At 40.8% G+C, this 20153-nt stretch overlaps 1 protein-coding gene across 1 annotated transcript in view; it reads right to left on the reverse strand.

The window, feature by feature from the left end:
• Positions 1 to 20153, reverse strand: part of dock1 (dedicator of cytokinesis 1) — a 708121-nt gene that overhangs the window by 48572 nt on the left and 639396 nt on the right. The window contains exons 43-44 of the mRNA XM_055150424.1: positions 11603 to 11687; positions 2423 to 2509 (exon numbers count right to left, since the gene is read on the reverse strand). Coding sequence (XP_055006399.1) covers positions 2423 to 2509; positions 11603 to 11687 — 172 coding nt within the window. The remainder of the gene's footprint in view (positions 1 to 2422; positions 2510 to 11602; positions 11688 to 20153) is intronic.

Here is a 20153-nt window from a genome sequence, read left to right on the forward strand (position 1 = left end):
ACATTCTGTACCATGTCTAGTTCCCCCAGTCGCTGTTATCATTTCGGAAAAGGATGTAGCCACTAAAGTGCTTTAAAGAAAAAACTAAACGTGGAGATGTGAGGTCTGTGTGGGCGTCCGGCTGTGCCTTTTGACAGCTCAGAATACAGCTTCCTGTGTGAAGATAAACAACAACAATGAACGATGATACCAGCTATAGAGGAGGGCAGAGAGAGAGAGACGGGGCTTTTAGCTGCATGTTTACAAGTATAGACAAAAGATGGTACAATGCCATGGTAATTAAGTAAGGAGAGCCAAATTTAGGAGAAAATTATGGTAAATTATAGCTATTAAACACTGGTGCAAAGGGGTAGTGATCTAAATGGAAAATATAAAAACTATAGAAGAGCGTAAGGGCAGTCTTGAATGTTTTGTTTTTATTAAAAGCAGTTCGGGTGACTACATCTTTTTACAATACTCCGAAATCTTTTTATGGCAAGTTTTAGTTTTGCTTAAAGTGGCTGGACCCAGTTATTATATTTTGAAAAGTAAACATTTATTTTATTTAGCTTCAGTACAGATGCATTGAAAAAGGAGCTGTTACTGTCTACCTCGTATTGACTTCTTCTAAATGTAAAGTGTTTAGATCATCAGTGAACCAGGGAGTGCACCGTTAGCATGCAATACTTGGAAATAATCCTATGTCAAGCTTTAGATTTAATTAAAGGGGCTGTACCTAATTATTACATGAAAAAAGAAAACATTTATTTGGCTTAGATGTATTGTTAAAGCAGCTGTTAGGGTCAAAATGTGACTGCTGTGTACTGACTTCTATTTCTAAAGTGTTTTCTTATCATCAGTGAACCAGAAAGTGCACTATTAGCATGCGATACTTAGATAATCCTATGTTAATTTATACTTTTACTTAAATGGACTGTACTCAATAATTAAATGAGAAAAGTAAACCTTTATTTAGCTTCAGGACATACTGTATATATAATGTTCTGGCTGCATGTACCGTATGTTTTGGACTATAAGGTGCACCAGATTATAAAGCGCATTAAGCGAAACAAACAGACGACACTTGAGACTGATCCTTTAGTCCATCCGTTGACAGATCGTGGCGTAATTCGACCGGCGTTGCCTCTCTGTCTTGGTGACTGTGTACTATGAATTTGAATGTGGCTGATTCATTTAATTTAAGTTTGTTTTTTTATTTCCTACAAGGAGGACTCAAATATACATTGAGAAATAATGTGTTTATGCAGCTTTGCGCACATTTGTTTATGTTTTACAGAAACAAAACTTAAAATCACATGGCTCATTTGCATAAAATATAAGCTCTGAAAAAAACAGCTCGCTCCACGTGTCACCAATGCAGCTTCTGTCGGACTAAAGAACACGACTCCGCGAGGCTCCTCACTACAGTAGCTGTATGCTCCGACAATCCGTCAAGTGGTGCGACTTCGTAGTTTACCAAAGTCATACTAAAACATTCTGACAGATTTTTGAGCGCGGTGTACCACATAAAATCATTTCAGGTGCACCAAATTATAAGGAGCACTGTCGATTTTTGAGAAAATTAAAGGATTTGAAGTGTGCCTTATAGTCCAAAAAATACGGTAAGTGTTTAACAGTCTGCAAACCAGGAAGCACACTCTAGTTGCATGCTAGTTGTTGTTTTACTGTGACGGAAAACTCAGCTCTGATCCCTGAAAGTTGTGAAAATCGCTAATAGTTGTGTTGAATAATTACGTGACGGTCCCTCCACAATAAAATTTTAATGGTGCACAGTTAAAGAGGGGACATTATGCAAATTTTTTGTTTTCTTTTTGGTTTTCTACCAATATTATAATGTTGTTGCCTCATCAAAAACATGTCTGAAGAGGTTTTAGACGTCATCCACACATATTTCAGTAATTTAATGATCTCTCCTGGGCCCTATTCAAGCCCTCCTCCACGCTCCCACACGACAATCCTCCATAAATATACAAAAACATGACACAAAACTGTACACGGCAACTTCACAAACCTGATGTGACGTGCGGTAGTTTCATTAGCGGCACGCACCCCTATTGTGTTGTGTTAATGCTCTGAAGCCGGAGTGACTTTTTCGACAAATATAACCTTTTCAAAACAATAAAAGCGAACACGGTTATCCAAATATGTTACGTGTTCGCAGTTACTACCCCATAAAAGCAAAATACCTCCTCTTTAAAAACAAACACGCACTAATTTTTCTCCCTTAAGTGTCAGCGTACAGAGGAAATTGTTTTAAAGACACAATATTGGATCAGCGTGGACCCAGGGAGCTTGGGTGCGAGTTATTTTGAGCCCGTCCTCCCCACCGTGCAGCCTATAGCTCTTAAACGGACAAATCACATCAATAGTCTGAGTCTAAGGTGCAGCGTTATTGAATTGGGAGCTGTCTCTGAACACTCACTGTAGACACAGACTTCACTTCAAACCAGCGCAGGATCCCGGGGAGCTTGTACGCCGTGGTGTACGTGGTCCTCTCCAACCACATGTTCTGCGGGAAAAATATGAAATAAAGTAGTGTTAGATATGAGAAGATTTGAAAAGAAGTCAAAAACAGTGATTCTGGTCAATAAATGCAATTGATCTTAACTTGGTGAAACTTTAGAGGTCCTATATATTACGCTACATGGACTTGTGTGCATTTTAAATCACGTTATAATGTTTTTACCTCCTCAAAAACACAACCGCAGCTGTGTTTTGTTTCATTCACATAGTGCTGTAGTCAAGAGCGCACTAATAGAGACCAAGATCAGTCCACGTCCCGAGACCAGGACAAGATCAAGACCTCTGAGGGTCAAGACAGAGACAAGACCAAGACTTTTAAAGGTTGAGACAAAACTGAGACACGGACCATCGAGATCAAATTGGGACCATCTTTGTATTTTAGTTATTTTGGCACATGTATATCACTGTTTGTTTTTTTTAATCTATCTCCATTTAAACTTTCGGCCGTAACTGGTCATCAGGGCTTAATTGAATTGAAGTGAATTAAGCCCTGATGAAGACCAGTTAAGGTCGAAACATGTTGGCTTTGGCCATTCAAATAAAGGCCTTTTAACTATATTTTTCCTCGTGCGATGTGTTAACTTTTTCTACTGTTTTGGAGCGCCTGGAGTCCGTTGTGTTTGAGTTTTGATCCTTTTTTCCAAGAGCACCCTCTACTTGCTCCTACTGATTGGAACACCTGTAGCAAACAGCCACATTTTTGTTCTTTCATCACTTTGACCACACCTCTGATTTCCCAGAAGCCTATTTGTAGCAGCCGTTTCCATCGTCCCAGTTTGTCCCGGCTAACTCGACCCCAACCTCCCACCCCCTATCTTGTTCGTCTTTCAGCCACAAGGCATCAGCGAGGAGGGGGGTCCCGTTCCAGCTGTTCCAATTGAAGATTGAGACGGATCCCCCACCTAAAGTCTCAACCCAGCCATCTCTGCCCCGCCTCGTACATCATCAATAAACTTCTTCTTCGCTCTATGTTGTTGTTGCCGTGGTCCTTGCTAGTGAAGCTTAAAATAAGCCAAACAAACTGTTCTGCACTGAAACCCCTTCTTTAAGAGAACTTCCACTGGCACTTTACACAAAACTCTGAACAAATTGATGAATGTGTGTAGGAGTTTTAAACCTGTTTTTTTTTTTAAAGTTCTAACTGCAGTTTCTTTCTCTTACTGGTTTTGCAGTGATATTTAGCCTGTGCACATTTACCAAACGCACGTCATGACAAACACAGATGCATTTGTGCACTTTTATTAAGCAAACATCAGCCACATGTCGGAGTAAGAAGTTTATTGCCGACAGCAGCAGCAGTAATGAAATATGATCACACTCAGTTCTCGAGTCCAAGAGCCTTCAAGACTGAGACAAGACCAAGTCCAAGTGCCTTTAAGACCAACACAAGACCGAGTCCAAGCGCCTTCAAGACCGAGACAAGACCGAGTCAAGACCGAGTCAAGACCGAGTCAAGACCGAGTCAAGACCGAGTCAAGTCCGAGTCAAGACCGAGACAAGACCGAGTCAAGACCGAGTCAAGACCGAGTCAAGACCGAGTCAAGACCGAGACAAGACCGAGACAAGACCGAGACAAGACCGAGTCAAGACCGAGTCAAGACCGAGACAAGACCGAGACAAGACCGAGACAAGACCGAGACAAGACCGAGACAAGACCGAGACAAGACCGAGACAAGACCGAGACAAGACCGAGACAAGACCGAGTCAAGACCAAGTAAAGACCGAGTCCAAGCGCCTTCAAGACCGAGACAAGTCCGAGTTCAAGCGCCTTCAAGACCGAGACAAGACCAAGTCCAAACGCGGTCGAGTCCAAGACGAGAACAAGACCATAAAAAATAAAAAATGGTCTTGAGTACTACGACAATAAATTGACACATATTTGAGTAGCCCTTTATTATTACTCTGTTTACAACTCAAAATTAAGCGATAGTTTTCAAGTTAACAGCCACGTTTTACCTTTAGTTCAGTAGAGATCGTCAGTTCCTGGGCTTAAATTACTCAAATGATTCTAGTGAAGGTGTATGGAGTTTAAAAACACAGTGGAGCACTTCCTATATTACCACGTGACGTCAGAAGAAGGAACAGTTTGAGAGAAGAACTCAGCCTAAATATGCAGAGTTTGTGTTTTAAATGTGTGAATGAAACGAAACACAACTCCAGGTCTATTTACGATTAAATAAACCATTATAACATAGATCAAAAAATACTAATAAATGCAGTTTTTACTCTTATTTTTGTAATAAATGTGGCAGCACTTGCTAAACCATTTTATATTTGAATTTGCACTGCCTCAATTTTTGCATTTCAGCGTCTCCGTGAGAAATTGCGTTCCACTTTTTATTACTTTTTTTTATTTTGGTGCTCCTACTTTAACCTAAACATATTACCAAAAATCTTGTGCAATATTTAAATAAAGTGTTCCATATTTTTCAGCTATACTTTTCGCGGTACAGCTACAACAGCATTACTCAAACTAACTTTCAAACTTAAATGCATATGGGGCGCTTTAAAGTACAGCACTACTCATTATACCTGCTCCTCTGTACAGACCGTAATTAGCGCCCAAACCTCAGAAACTTTAAATGACTTCACTTCTAATACCGCACTAAAATAATGAGTCTCTTTAAAACATGAACTATAACTGCACATAAAGTCAAATCCAGGGGTATTGTGCAAAATGGCTTTAAATATTTGAGTGTTTTTGTCACTGGAAAAAGTCCAAAGTTCACCGCGACTCTGAAAAATCACTTCTCTGTAGCTCTGTTTTACGGATAATGAAAGCAGTGAATATTCCGCAACCTTTCCTTTCAGTAAATCACCTCAAACGCCCTTTTGTTATGAGCTATGGAATTTAAATAAAAGAGAAATGTTACATACTAGAGCTTTAAAGGGCCCACATTACACTGTTCATGATGTTATTTCCTCATCACAAACAGACCTGGGGTTGTGTTTTGTTTCATTCACACACGTTTAACGCACAAATCCTGCTTATTTAGGCTCAGTTCTTCTCTCAAACTGAAAACACTCCACCTTGTGATGTCATGTGGTAATACAGGAAGGGCTCCACTTGGTTTTTACACTCCATACTAGGGATGGGCATTCGATGAAATTTTCTTAATCGATCGTCGAGAGAATTAACGATCGATTATCGATTAATCATTAACGTTTTTATATTAAAATGATCATCATTATTATTACTATCTGCACTACTAATCTGCATAAATAAATTCAACTTTACGACAAATAAACCGTAACGACACTAGAGCCACATCAGCCCGTTTGACATTATAATGTGTTTAATTCAGTTTTGCGCAACTCTCACAGAAACGAAACTTAAAACCGCATCGCTAATTTGCATAAACTAAGCGAAGATAAAACTACAGCTCTTGTGTCGCTGATGCGGTCAATTTCTGTTGGATTAAAAGACATGACTCAGTGGAATACAGTTTAGTGTGACCATATTTGCGTTTGTCAAAACCAGGACACCGTACGGGGGAGGGAGGTGGGGACTCGTCATCGACATTGCACGACTCTCACCTGGTAAAGCTTTTTCCCACTGGACACCGAAACATATGTGCTGCTTTATACACTGTGCACATGGACTCACACTTGTCCCGACCGGAACGGAAAGTGTGGAATTTCTTGTACAAGTCATCGTTAAATACGCATATGCACTTCGGTACGTTACAGGTGGACTGACTGTTTGTGTCTCGCTCCTTCTGAGTGCAGAGAGACACATGTACGGACCCCTGTTTGGTCACACTACGCACAGCAACCTACATTCGGTTTGTCGATTAAAATTTACGTAATCGATGAAATTCTTAATGATCAATTATCGATTAATCGACTAATCATGCCCATCCCTACTCCATACAGCTTCACTAGAATCATTTTCTTAAGAATAAAAGTGTAAAAGGTAGCCTGATTCATCAGCCGGTTTCACTTCGTGGAAATCGTCTGACCTGGCAGCATTAGGATTCGTTCGCTTGACAGTAGGCGGGTACTTTTTTTATTCAACCAATCGCTGCTATTTGGTCATGACGTGTGTAATGCGCCAAATCCCGTAAGAAGAAGGGCAATAACGTCTTTCCCCTTGATAAAATTCACCAAACATTCTCTTTGTTCCGGCTTTAAATCCTCGATCTCGGGAATTGTTGCCAACACAGAATATCTGTCTTCGTCTACATCCATCTCGACCGCTTTGTTTACTGTTGTGCTGAACCACAAAAGGGACCCAGACAGACGCTTGAGTTTGACGTCACGACTTCACAGCTCTTCACTGATTGGTCCGTGCACGATCTACAACTTCCGGGGTTCTTGCAAACCGTCTAGTGTATTCCGATTTCTGCCTCACTTGACGGAGAGAAATTAAATTAGCTAAGTAACAGGCAGTAGTTAACTTGAAAATTACCGTTTCATGACATCACAAAGTGGAACAGAACATTTTGAGCTTTGGAGATTATAGTGATTATAATGCAGGATTACTCAAACATGTGTGAATGAAACAAAACACAACTCCAGGTGTGTTTTTGATGAGATAACAACATTTTAACAGTCTTAAAGCTCACAAGGGTTAATATTGCGTAATCTAAGACCTTTAAATGGTGTTGTAATGAGGAACCATTTGCACCTAGTGATGTGGTTCAAAAGAGACTGATTTGGCAAACAGATTGTAAACAAAATGCAGCGAGGCAGAAACTATCGTGAAAGTCTATTTGTGGTGGGTTTAAATTTGGCATTTTGAAAAGTTTAATTAAAAGATGGAAAATTATGTCCACAATACTGTGTTTTTGTAACATTAAACAACAGAATGTATCAAGAATCCTATATTACCCAAAATTGATTCTTGTTGTGAGCTTTAAGTCACATTATAATGTTTTTACCTCATCAAAAACATAGTTGTGTTTTGCTCTGTTCCACCTTGTGATGTCACGAAGTGGTAGTTTTCAACAACTACCTTTTACTTTTAGTTCAGTGGAGGTTTGCAATCGAAGTATCCAAATGATTCGAGTGAAGGTGTATGGAGTTTAAAAACACATTCGAGCACTTCCTGTATTACCACATGACATCACGAAGTGGAACAGAGTGTTTTCTGTTTGAGGGAAGCTTAAATATGCAGGATTTGTGTGTTAAACGTGTGTGAATGAAACAAAACACAACTCCAGGTAAAGTCAGAATCAGATCAGAAAAGTGTAATGTGGACACTTTAGTCATACTAACATACAAACTCAAACATAACTCAACAAAAGGAAAGATTAAACTATAGGAAAAACGACATATTTCCACAGATGCACATCCGTATTCATCATTATTCTCTATTGTGAAAAACAACAGGAGACTCTACAGTATTATTCTCTCCGCACTGTGCAAATGAAGCTCTTGTTTTTATTGAATGCACTGGTTTAATATTTGTGTGAAAACTCCTCGAGGGACCAACACCAGCAACAGACTCTCTGCAAACTCTGTGTTCCTCTTATTAATACACACAAATTAATGTAAATAATGATCAAAGTGAAACAAATGTACCGCGAGCATTTACAAACAAAAGGGGAATTGGAAGTTGGTGGAGATAAGTTAGAATCTATACTGTGTTTTAAACTGCATCACTAAAATAATACAAATAGTTGAAGTTTAACACACAAACCTGCATATTAAGGCTTCGTTCCTCTCTCCACTTTGTTTTTAAACTCCATACACCTTCACTAGAATCATTTGGGATCATTTCAGCTTTGGAATCGTCAATTTCTACTGAACTAAGAGTTGTTAATAAACGAGCACTTCATGACATCACAAGGTGGAACAGAGTATTTCGAGCTTTGGAGATGTAGACAACTAACAATAAAGAACTGCTCAAACATGTGGAAATGAAAGAAAAACACAACTCCAGATTGAGTTTTTGAGGAGGTAACAGCATTGTAACATGGCTTAAAGCTCACAAGAGTCAACTGTGTGTAATAAAGGACCTTTAACAACAGAATAGAATAGAAAAATTTGAAAAACTAAGTCAGATCATGTCAGTATATTTTTGTTATTTGTACACTTAAACCAGGAGTTTCCAACCTGTAACTCAGGAGCTACCAGTAGCTCGCCACCCCTTTCGAAGTAGCTCGCCACCCCTTTCGAAGTAGCTCGCCAAAGGATTTCGAAATTATACTATTGTGCTGACGAATAACATTTTATTTATTTTATTTTAATAATTTTTTTTGTGCACTTGAAGCAGATGTCACAGAGAAAAACAACTAGTAATATGTGACAATTTTTGTATTCCCTAAATCCCCCTTCCCATTACCATCTTTCACTGTAACTCACTGTATCCATTGTAAAAATAATAATACTAATATTAATAATATTAATAAAAACTAAAATAATAAAGAATAATACCAATAAATAAAATAAATACAAAATAAATAAATACATAAAAAAATAAAAAAATAAATAAAGTAATAAGTAAACTGAAAAATAAATAAATAAATAAATAAAGGGAAAAGAGGGAAATACTGTTTTTTTTTTTTTTTTTTTTTTTTTTTTAATAACACAAATTTAGTTAATTACATGTGTATTACTATTGTAAATGTATAATTCTGAAGTCCAACTTTTTGCACTAATAAATGGACAGTGGTTTATGTTTCACTGGCACCTAACTCTACCCAAACATTTGCCTTCTTTCTTATAATCGTCTAAATTTTTTGCGGCCGCTAAAATTAGTAGCTCTCTGGCATTTTTGTTTCGTAAAGGAGCTCACCGCAGGAAAAAGCACGGAGACCCCTGACTTAAACAGTACCAATAAGGAAAGAGTTCCACACTGCAGTTCTTTGACGCTCCCAAATTTTTATTTCAATGACGTTTTGGATGTCTCAAGAAGGGCGTCATTGAAGTTAAAATTTGGGAGTGTCAAAGAACAACATTGCAGATCTCTTTCCCTTTTTTTGTACTGTTTTTGTCTTTGCGCGCGCTCACAATTTTTGTTGGATGTGTGCCTCTACCTACCAGTATTATTTATAGATTCACTCACAGTGGAAAGAGTAACCACAGCTTTTAACTATAGTCAGATGTTATACTGTAAAAATCTGAAAGTCTGAAAACTACTCAGAGACGGATCATTTTATTAAAGCCTCAATCTTAAGTTAAGCAGTGCAGTGTGTAACTTTTTGGTTGGAAGTCTGTCACCTGCCTGGAACGTTCCACAGTATGACATTAAACAGCTCATTTATTCAATTAGAGGTGGATTAAAGCTCAAAAAACCTTGAAAAAAAAAAAACATTCTGACTGTGAGCAGGGTTGCCTCTCCACAGATCTGACCTGTAACTTGGTCTGGTTTGGCTTCAGATAGAAAGGTTTAAAGCCATACTGTGAAACATTCCAGACAAAGCAATAATATCTCTATGGAAAAATGCAATTGACCGGAAAAGTTACACAACGCACTGGGGATGTAACGATATCCAAATCTCACGATACAATATTTATTACGATATTTTGAGGAAGCAAAAAACATATATACAGAATTGGGAATATGTTACTTTTCTTTCGTCATAACCCAAATAATTAAGATTACAAAGTGCTTATAATTTACTGAACTGAAACAGAGCAAAGGATCATGGTCTATGTAGTTCTCACTATTTTTTAGCTGTTGCTGCATCAAAACAATGAATTTAAGCAAAGAGACTCGAGATTCGATATTATTGTGACACTTTTGACGATATGATATTACGATATTTTGGTTACTGTTAAATCCATGTATCATTCATTCATTCGTTTTTCAATATAAAACCAAAAATAAGAAAACAAAAAAACAACAGTTTTCTTCGTTATTTGTCTCCAAAACCAAAATGAAAAAACGGATAACGATTCGTTTTTTCAGTTTTCGATTTTGTGTTTAAATGAAGAATGGAAAAAACGGATAACGGCCGTTTCCCGTTTACGTGACTTCCGTGACTGCGATGCCGAACTTTTGCACCGGGTACGGACTGAACTAGGACTGATCCAGGTCCGAGACCAGAGCGGGACTGAGACCGGGACCAGAGCGGGACTGAGACCGGGACCAGACCGGGACCAGGGCGGACTCCGAGCTTTGACTCCAGGCCTCCACGGGGTCCGAGCCTCAGCTTCGAGCTCCGGCCCTGCTCTGATGGGGGTCTCTGGTCCCGGTCTGGTCCCAGTCTCACCGCATACGGACTGAATCAGGACGGATCCAGGTCCAAGACCAGACCGAGACCAGAGCAGGACTGAGACCGGGACAGAGCTGCTCTGGTCCTCCACGCTCAAGAACCACGGCTGGTTCCGAGGTGGTGCAAAGCATCCGACTGACGCATTCACACCAACGAAAATGAATCGAACTAAGAGCTTTTGGTTCAAATGGACCAGGTCCGGGACCAGACCGGGATCAGAGTGCTACTGAGACTGGGACCAGACCGGGACCAGAGCGGAGGCTCAGAGCCCACGGCAGGGCCGGAGCTCGAAGCTGAGGCTCGGACCCCATGGAGGCCCGGAGTCAAAGCTCGGAGTCCGCCCTGGTCCCGCTCTGGTCCCGGTCTCAGTCCTGCTCTGGTCCCGGTCTGGTCCCAGTCTCAGTCCCGCTCTGGTCTCGGTCTGGTCTCGGACCTGGATCAGTCCCGGTTCAGTCCGTACCCGGTGCAAAAGTCCGGCATCGCAGTCACTGAAGTCACGTAAACGGGAGACGGCCATTATCCGTTTTTTCCATTCTTCATTTAAACACAAAATCGAAAACTGAAAAAACGAATCGTTATCTGTTTTTTCATTTTGGTTTTGGAGACAAATAACGAAGAAAACTGTTGTTTTTTCGTTTTCTTATTTTTGGTTTTATATTGAAAAACGAATGAACGAATGATACACGGATTCTGTTACATCCCTACGAGTACTAACCACTCTGCCACAGAACAACCCAGTCTGTTTCTACTTTGTAACTTGAAATATGAGCTTTCAATTAGCGCCGAGTGAATATATGTGTGTGTAAATGTCTTAATTAGAGGAGGACACAGGTTTAACAGCTACAGCCTGTACAGAGTCTGATGGAGGGAGGAGAGAGGAGAGGAGAGAGGGAAGAGGGAGGAGGGATAATTACCGCAAACTCGTTCTCCGGGTCATTCTTTCCTTTCCGCACCGGGCGCGAATACTGGAATTTATGGACCTCGTTCACCATGTAGAAACTGTAAAGACAGAAGAGCAGAGATGAGACGGATGGAGAGAGAGGGAGCGGCATTAAAGAGAGGGAGAGGAAGAGAGAGACAGAGACAGAGAGAGAAGAGAAAGAGAGAAATTGAGAGAGGAAGAGATAGAGAGAAGGAGAGAGAGAAAGAGAGATGAGAGGGGTGGGGAGGAGGCAGGAGAGAGGAGAAAGAGAGACAGGGAGGTGAGAGAGATAAAGATAGAGAGGGAGAAAGAGAAAGAAAGGAGAAAAACAGAGATGGAGGGGTGAAAGAGACGGAGAGAGGAGGAGAGAGGGACAGAGAGAGACAAAGAGAGAGATGGAGAAAGGAATGAATGGAAAATAAAATAGAGATGAGAGAGAAGATGAAGAGAGGAGCAAGAGCGAGAGGGAGAGAGACAGAGGGAGAGAGAAGAGAGAAAGGTGGAAAGAGGAGAGACAGAGAGAGAGAGAGAGAGAGAGAGAGAGAGAGAGAGAGAGGAGATTAAATACAGGACAGAAAGAGACACAAAGGAGAGAAAGATGGAGAGAGGAGAGACAGAGAAATGGAGAGACAGAGAGAGAGAGAGAGAGAGATGGAGAGACAGAGAGGTGAAGAGACACGGAGAGAGAGAGAGAGATGGAGACACACAGAGAGATGGAGAGACAGAGAGAGGAGAGAGAGAGAGAGAGAGAGAGAGATGGAAGAGACAGAGAGAGGAGAGAGAGAGAGAGAGAGAGAGAGATGAGAGAGACAGAGAGAGGAGAGAGAGAGAGAGAGAGAGATGAGAGAGAGAGGTGAAGAGACACGGAGAGAGAGAGAGAGAGAGAGAGACACACAGAGAGATGGAGAGACAGAGAGAGGGAGAGAGAGAGAGAGAGAGAGAGATGGAGAGACAGAGAGAGAGAGAGAGAGAGAGAGAGAGAGAGATGGAGAGACAGAGAGGTGAAGAGACACAGAGACAAAGAGAGATGAGAGAGAGATGGAGAGAGGAAAGATGGAAAGAGGACAGACAGACAGACACAGAGAGAGATTAAGAGAGGAGATTAAAAGTAAAGAACCTTAAGAGACAGAGGAGAGAGAGAGATGGAGAGATGGAGAGACAGAGAGAGGGAGATGGAGAGAGGAGAGAGAGAGAGGGAGAGAGGAGGAAGAGAGGAGAGGAGGTTAAAAATACAGGACATTAAGAGCCAGACAGGAGAGAGAAAGATGGAGACAAGAGAGACAGAGATGGAGAGAGGAGAGACAGAGAGAGAGAGAGATGGAGAGACAGAAAGAGAGAGAGAGATGAGAGAAGAGAGAGAGAGAGATGAGAGACAGAGAAGAGAGACAGAGAGAGAGATGAACAGACAGATAGAGAGATGGCGAGATGGGGAGAAAGATGGAAAGAGAAAAGACAGACAGACAGAGAGAGAGAGAGATGAAAAGAGGAGATTAAAAGTACAAAACATTAAGAGACAGACAGGAGAGAGAAAGATGGAGACAAGAGAGAAAGAGAGAAATGGAGAGAGGAGAGACAGAGAGATGGAGAGACAGAGAGAGAGAAAGAGATGGAGAGACAGAGAGAGATGGAGAGAGGTGGTTAGAGGAGAGGAGGTTAAAAATACAGGACATTAAGATCCAGACAGGAGAGGGAAAGATGGAGACAAGAGAGACGGAGATGGAGAGATGAGCAGACAGAAAGAGAGATGGAAAGATGGGGAGAAAGATGGAAACAGAAAAGACAGACAAACAGAGAGAGAGAGACAGAGAGAGAGAGAGAGATGAAAAGAGGAGATTAAAAGTACAGAACATTAAGAGACAGAAGAGAGAGAAAGATGGAGGGAGGAGAGACAGAGAGATGGAGAGACAGAGAGAGATGGAGAGACAGAAAGAGAGAGAGAGATGGAGAGACAGAAAGAGATGGAGAGACAGAGAGAGATGGAGAGACAGAAAGAGAGAGAGAGATGGAGAGACAGAGAGAGATGGAGAGACAGAGAGAGATGGAGAGACAGAAAGAGAGAGAGAGATGGAGAGAGGTGGTTAGTGGAGATGAGGTTAAAAATACAGGACATTAAGACCCAGACAGGAGAGAGAAAGATGGAGACAGGAGAGACAGAGAGAGAGAGAGAAATGGAGAGAGAGAGAGAGAAAGAGATGGAGAGACAGAGAGAGGGAGATGGAGAGAGGAGAGAGAGAGAGGGAGAGAGGAAGAGAGGAGAGGAGGTTAAAAATACAGGACATTAAGAGCCAGACAGGAGAGAGAAAGATGGAGACAAGAGAGACAGAGATGGAGAGAGGAGAGACAGAGAGAGAGAGAGATGGAGAGACAGAAAGAGAGAGAGAGATGGAGAGACAGAGAGAGATGGAGAGACAGAAAGAGAAAGAGAGATGGAGAGAGGTGGTTAGAGGAGACGAGGTTAAAAATACAGGACATTAAGACCCAGACAGGAGAGAGAAAGATGGAGACAGGAGAGACAGAGAGAGAGAGAGAAATGGAGAGAGGAGAGACAGAGAGATGGAGAGACAGAGAGAGAGAAAGAGATGGAGAGACAGAGAGAGAGAGATGGAGAGAGGTGGTTAGTGGAGAGGAGGTTAAAAATACAGGACATTAAGACCCAGACAGGAGAGAGAAAGATGGAGACAAGAGAGACAGAGATGGAGACAAGAGAGACAGAGATGGAGAGATGAGCAGACAGACAGAGAGATGGAAAGATGGGGAGAAAGATGGAAACAGAAAAGATAGACAGACAGAGAGAGAGATGAAAAGAGGAGATTAAAAGTACAGAACATTAAGAGACAGAAGAGAGAGAAAGATGGAGGAAGGAGAGACAGAGATGGAGAGACAGAGACAGAGAGATGGAGAGACAGAAAGAGAGAGAGAGATGGAGAGAGGTGGTTAGTGGAGAGGAGGTTAAAAATACAGGACATTAAGACCCAGACAGGAGAGAGAAAGATGGAGACAAGAGAGAAAGAGAGAAATGGAGAGAGGAGAGACAGAGAGATGGAGAGACAGAGAGAGAGAAAGAGATGGAGAGACAGAGAGAGATGGAGAGAGGTGGTTAGAGGAGAGGAGGTTAAAAATACAGGACATTAAGACCCAGACAGGAGAGGGAAAGATGGAGACAAGAGAGACAGAGATGGAGAGAGGAGAGACAGAGAGAGAGATGGAAAGATGGGGAGAAAGATGGAAAGAGAAAAGACAGACAGACAGAGAGAGAGAGAGATGAAAAGAGGAGATTAAAAGTACAGAACATTAAGAGACAGAAGAGAGAGAAAGATGGAGGGAGGAGAGACAGAGAGATGGAGAGACAGAGAGAGATGGAGAGACAGAAAGAGAGAGAGAGATGGAGAGACAGAAAGAGAGAGATGAAGAGACAGAAAGAGAGAGAGAGATGGAGAGACAGAAAGAGAGAGATGAAGAGACAGAAAGAGAGAGAGAGATGGAGAGAGGTGGTTAGTGGAGAGGAGGTTAAAAATACAGGACATTAAGACCCAGACAGGAGAGAGAAAGATGGAGACAGGAGAGACAGAGAGAGAGAGAAATGGAGAGAGGAGAGACAGAGAGATGGAGAGAGAGAGAGAGTGAGAGAGAAAGAGATGGAGAGACAGAGAGAGGGAGATGGAGAGAGGAGAGAGAGAGAGGGAGAGAGGAGAGGAGGTTAAAAATACAGGACATTAAGACCCAGACAGGAGAGGGAAAGATGGAGACAAGAGAGACAGAGATGGAGAGAGGAGAGACAGAGAGAGCTGGAGAGACAGAGAGAGAGAGAGATGGAGAGACAGAAAGAGAGAGAGAGATGGAGAGACAGAGAGAGATGGAGAGAGGTGGTTAGAGGAGAGGAGGTTAAAAATACAGGACATTAAGACCCAGACAGGAGAGAGAAAGATGGAGACAGGAGAGACAGAGAGAGAGAGAGAAATGGAGAGAGAGAGAGAGAGAGAGATGGAGAGAGGAGAGAGAGAGATGGAGAGAGAGAGAGAGAGGGGGCAGAGGAGTAAATTAAAATGTTATAGGCAATCTGAAACTTGATTTAAAGGTTGATTGGTTTGCTTTAGGGTCAAGCACAGGACAGGGCAGCGTCTCCTGGGGGATTCTGCATGTTGGACGTTGACTCGTCTCATCTGCGTGCGAGACGAGTCCCGACCGCCGGGCCCGTTTACACCGCCGGCTAACACCCCGCGAGCAAGCACCCCCCCACCCCCCACCACCCCTCGACCCCACCACCCACCACCCCCCCCACAACTCCCCGGCAGACCGCTAAAGGCGATGCGGGTTAATAGACTTCCCATGCCAGGAGTTCATTTCACTACAGACGCGGCGCCGTATATGATAACACCACATTCTGCAGGCGCGAGCTACGGGGGGAACGCACCGTTATTTGTGGAAGTGATGAAAAGTGAGAACCGTTGCCATAGCGATTGACAATTTGAACCACAATGTTAATAACGGCCAGTCAAAGAAAGCTCTAAACAGGAAATCGAAACCCGTGATCGTGTAGGTTACCAAAAAAACTTTATATTTTAGGTAAACTTTATCAAGCTTGAAACATAAAACCGGTCAAAAGTTTTAGAACACCACAGTTTTTTTTTACCATTTAGTGTTGACCAAAACACATTCTAAACTTCTGATTCATAAAAGTGTCCAACCTTTGGCAGATATAACAGCTGAACACACTCGTGGCTCGTTCTTTTTACAATAGAAATTAAATATTTTCAGAAAGTTCTTCCCAGAAGTTTCCATAAATGTGTGGCTCTTGTAGGTTTCTTGGTTTTCACTCTTCTGTTCAGTTCATCCCAAACCAGCTCGATGGGGTTTAAGTCTGGACACTGTGCTGGACACTCCATGTTTTCAAGCTTTACCATGTTTTTCTTTTTTCCTGAGGTAGTTTTGGCAGAGCTTCGGACTTGTGTTTTGTTTCTTTTATCTTTTTTTTTTAACCTCTGTCTGTTCAGTTCTTACCTTTGTACCATTTCAAGCTCTTCATTGGACTTGCACGACTTGATTTCTAATAAATAACTGGAAAAATTGAGGGTGTTCTAAAACTTTTGACCGGTAGTGTATATAAAAAAAAAAAACAAAGAAAGAAATTGATCGAAGAATGCAAATTGTCAACAATTAAGTTCTATAACTGGAAGAGTGAAAATATCCCATAAAATGCCAATTCTAACCAAAAGGATGTCGTAATTGTTAATTCAGGTGGATTAAAGAGCTTAAATGTGTTTTTCTACAAATGGATACCCCTGAACTAGAAATATAAGTCTGGAAAGAGAATTTGGAAAGACAAAAAGATCATTAAATCTGGTTTCCAATTATACTTTCAGGCAAAATGGGGCAGTAGTGGAAGTCGACTTTCACTAGATCATTTTGGAATCATGATCGAGACACAAAAAGCAACCAATTGACCAAACTAGACATTTTTAATCATGGGCTCTAGATCTTTTATCTTTTCACAATGCTTTAGCAGAGGTTAACGCTTCTTCAAATATACTAGACCAGTGTTTCCCAAAGACCGGGTCGTGATCCTCAGGTGGGTCACAAGAGATTTTTTTTTTGGGTCACCTTGTCACGATCTGCATGTAGGTCTGTAATAGACACTTCTGACACATGAGAGAGCGAGTGAGTCGTTTGCAAAGACGCTATGGATCTGTGACCTTCTCGTCATTCAGGAGAAGCATTTCATCAGAATATCCTGTCATCAGTAGGGCCGAATATTTCTCTGTTTATTCCTTTCACTACTACATATATGTGTGAAATGTGATATTTTGTGCTCACAAAAATGAAGACAAAACACAGAAACAGACTGAATATTGCGTCTGATCTGTGTGTTTTGCTCTCCTCCTGCACCCGGACTGAAACACGCTACAAAAAACTCATCTCATTAGAAATTAGTTTGTTCAAATTTTACTAGTTCAATTGAATGTTGAAAAGAAAAAGAAACGGGCTACATTTAATGTCCAAATAGGCGACTTATGGAGGTAACACTTTATAATAACTACACCTTATTTAGCCTTAATAAAGCATGAACAAAAGCTTAATTAATAATGAACAAAGACTTAATTAATAATGATTCACACTTAGTAACTACTTAATTACTACCTTAATTAGCACTTGCACTTAATTTGTCTGTGCTGTAAATAGTTATTCATAATTATTTCATACTTAATTACTCATGAACTAACCATTTGAGCATTTATTAATCATTAGTAAGCTATGAGATAATGATTTACTAATAATGCAATGCAATGATAATTCAGGCAGCTGTTATCTGTTAGTTAAGTCTTTTTGAGAGCTTTTCTAAAGTGAAGACGAATTATGCATTATTAAGCATTTACTAAGCGTGAATCATTATTCATTAAATCTTTGTTCATTATTAATTAAGTCTTTGTTCATGCTTTATCAAGGCTAAGTAAGGTGTAGTTATTATAAAGTGTTACCCTTATGGATCCTTTTATTGCTGCTTCAGTTACTATTTTTCATTGTTTAAAACTTGAGTAATACTAATTGTTCAGAGACACGATCACTCAGTCAACAATAAAATATCCTAATTAATGTTCAATAATGGTCAAATCCACCTTTATTTTGTGATTTACGAATAACGTCTATTGACTTGGGTCACGAAGGTTTGTGACTTTTAAAATATGGGTCCCCAGAAAAAAAAAAAATGGACTAGACTGGACTGTTAAAGATGGACTGCACAACTTTTCTGGTACAGGGTCCATCACCTGCTTGTCTCCATGGAGATGTTATTGCTTTGCCTGAGATGTCCCATGGTATGACTTTAAACATATCCATCTCGTTTATTATTTATTCATTACAAGTGTTTCTGTTGCTCAAAAATACAGTCATTCCTTCTGTGAATAGGGGCGACTCTCCACAGATCTGAACTGTAATGTAGGGCAGTGCTGTAACCTGCTTGTCTCTCTTGTGATAGACAGGTTTAATCTATACTGTGGAACATTCTAGACCCTTCATTAGAAATGTTACACCACGTAAAAACAGATATGATTTATAAGTATTTAGATAAATAGTCACTTTCTGCTCTAGATTGAAATAAATGTTAAAAATCTGCTGCTCATTCTACTTCTTTTTTTTTTCATTCAGTGCATTAAAGTCCATAAAGAGGATGTTCAGGTGGGAGTTTAAATGAGCCAAAAGTGTGTGCCAGAGAAAAGCGACCCTGAGAGGCCCGCAGACTTAACAAACACATTAATAAAGTGGATTTAAATAGGCCGTAATTAGGCCCTAAACATGCTATTAGCTCAGAGGCTCTAGCGCCATGTAAATCTGGACAAGCAAGGTCAGTGAGAGACTGAGGCAGACAGAGGCAAAGATAAAGAGGCTGCGGTCTGCTTTTTTTCTACGGATATGTCATTGGGCTGCTTAAAATGTTCCACAGTATGACATTAAACAGATGGACCGCACGTTTATTCAATTACAGCTGGTTTTATAGCTCAAAAAGAAGTAGAAAAACAGGCATTCTGACTGCGATCGGGGTCGCCTCTCCACAGATCTGACCTCTAACTTGGTCTGGTTTGGTCTCCATGAAGATAGAAAGGTTTAATGTCATACTGTGAAACATTCCAGACAAAGCAATAATATCTATACTGAAGAAAAGAATTTGACCCTCCACCAGAAAAGTTACACAATGCACTTGATTATGGAAAAAAACATTATCACGATTATTTTGGTCAATACTGAAATCACGATCATTCAAATGATTATTTTTAGTTACACGATGCATTTATTCTGCATTTCTCTCACTCTCAAAAAAAAAAAAAAAAAAAAAAAAAAAACACTATTATTGATCATTTATGCAAAACTTTCAAACCGAAAATAAATATAGGCTAAAAATATGAACCTTAGAGCAGTTTTGCGATGTATAAATCATAAAATAAATAAAATATACTTCCAAAATAAACTATATATCTATCTCTATATTTAAAAAATAAAACAAATATGCTTATTTATATCAAAAATATCCCCAAATAAACCAGTGTTTATGGAAGTCGCCTAAAAATGGACGTGAGCATTGAGCACCTGGTGATTTTAAAGGTGCTGTCGTACTAGAGTCAAAACACGTACAGCTTATTTGTTTTAAGGAGGAGATTGAGAAGGAGAAGGACGAGGATTTTGGCATTCACGGCGTTTTGTGTGGCAGTGGCAGCAACGTCCGTAGAAAGGAACGTGCGGGAGCGTAGTCGCAGCCAGGTGTGGCGGGCTTGCTATGTGTTTCACGTTTGTGTACGTTTGTGAGAGCCTAGTTGTACCAATCTCGCGGGAGGAAACGCGTCTTCGGCGGCCTATTTCAGTGAGCAATCGTGTCGGCATTAGGCTGTATTGGCTCGCAACAGGTGCTTGTTACAGTGTTATGACGTGTAGGTGTGATGAATGCGACCGCATGTCAAAAGATCGAATATGTATCGCAGGGGTGTCAAACTCATTTTCGTCTGGGGGCCGTATCCAACCTACTTTCATCCAAAGGGGCCGGATCAAAAAACTCATGG

Source organism: Boleophthalmus pectinirostris, unplaced genomic scaffold, assembly GCF_026225935.1.
Source record: "Boleophthalmus pectinirostris isolate CB_2022bp ecotype Guang Dong unplaced genomic scaffold, ASM2622593v1 HiC_scaffold_14, whole genome shotgun sequence".
Classification (NCBI taxonomy): domain Eukaryota; kingdom Metazoa; phylum Chordata; class Actinopteri; order Gobiiformes; family Gobiidae; genus Boleophthalmus; species Boleophthalmus pectinirostris.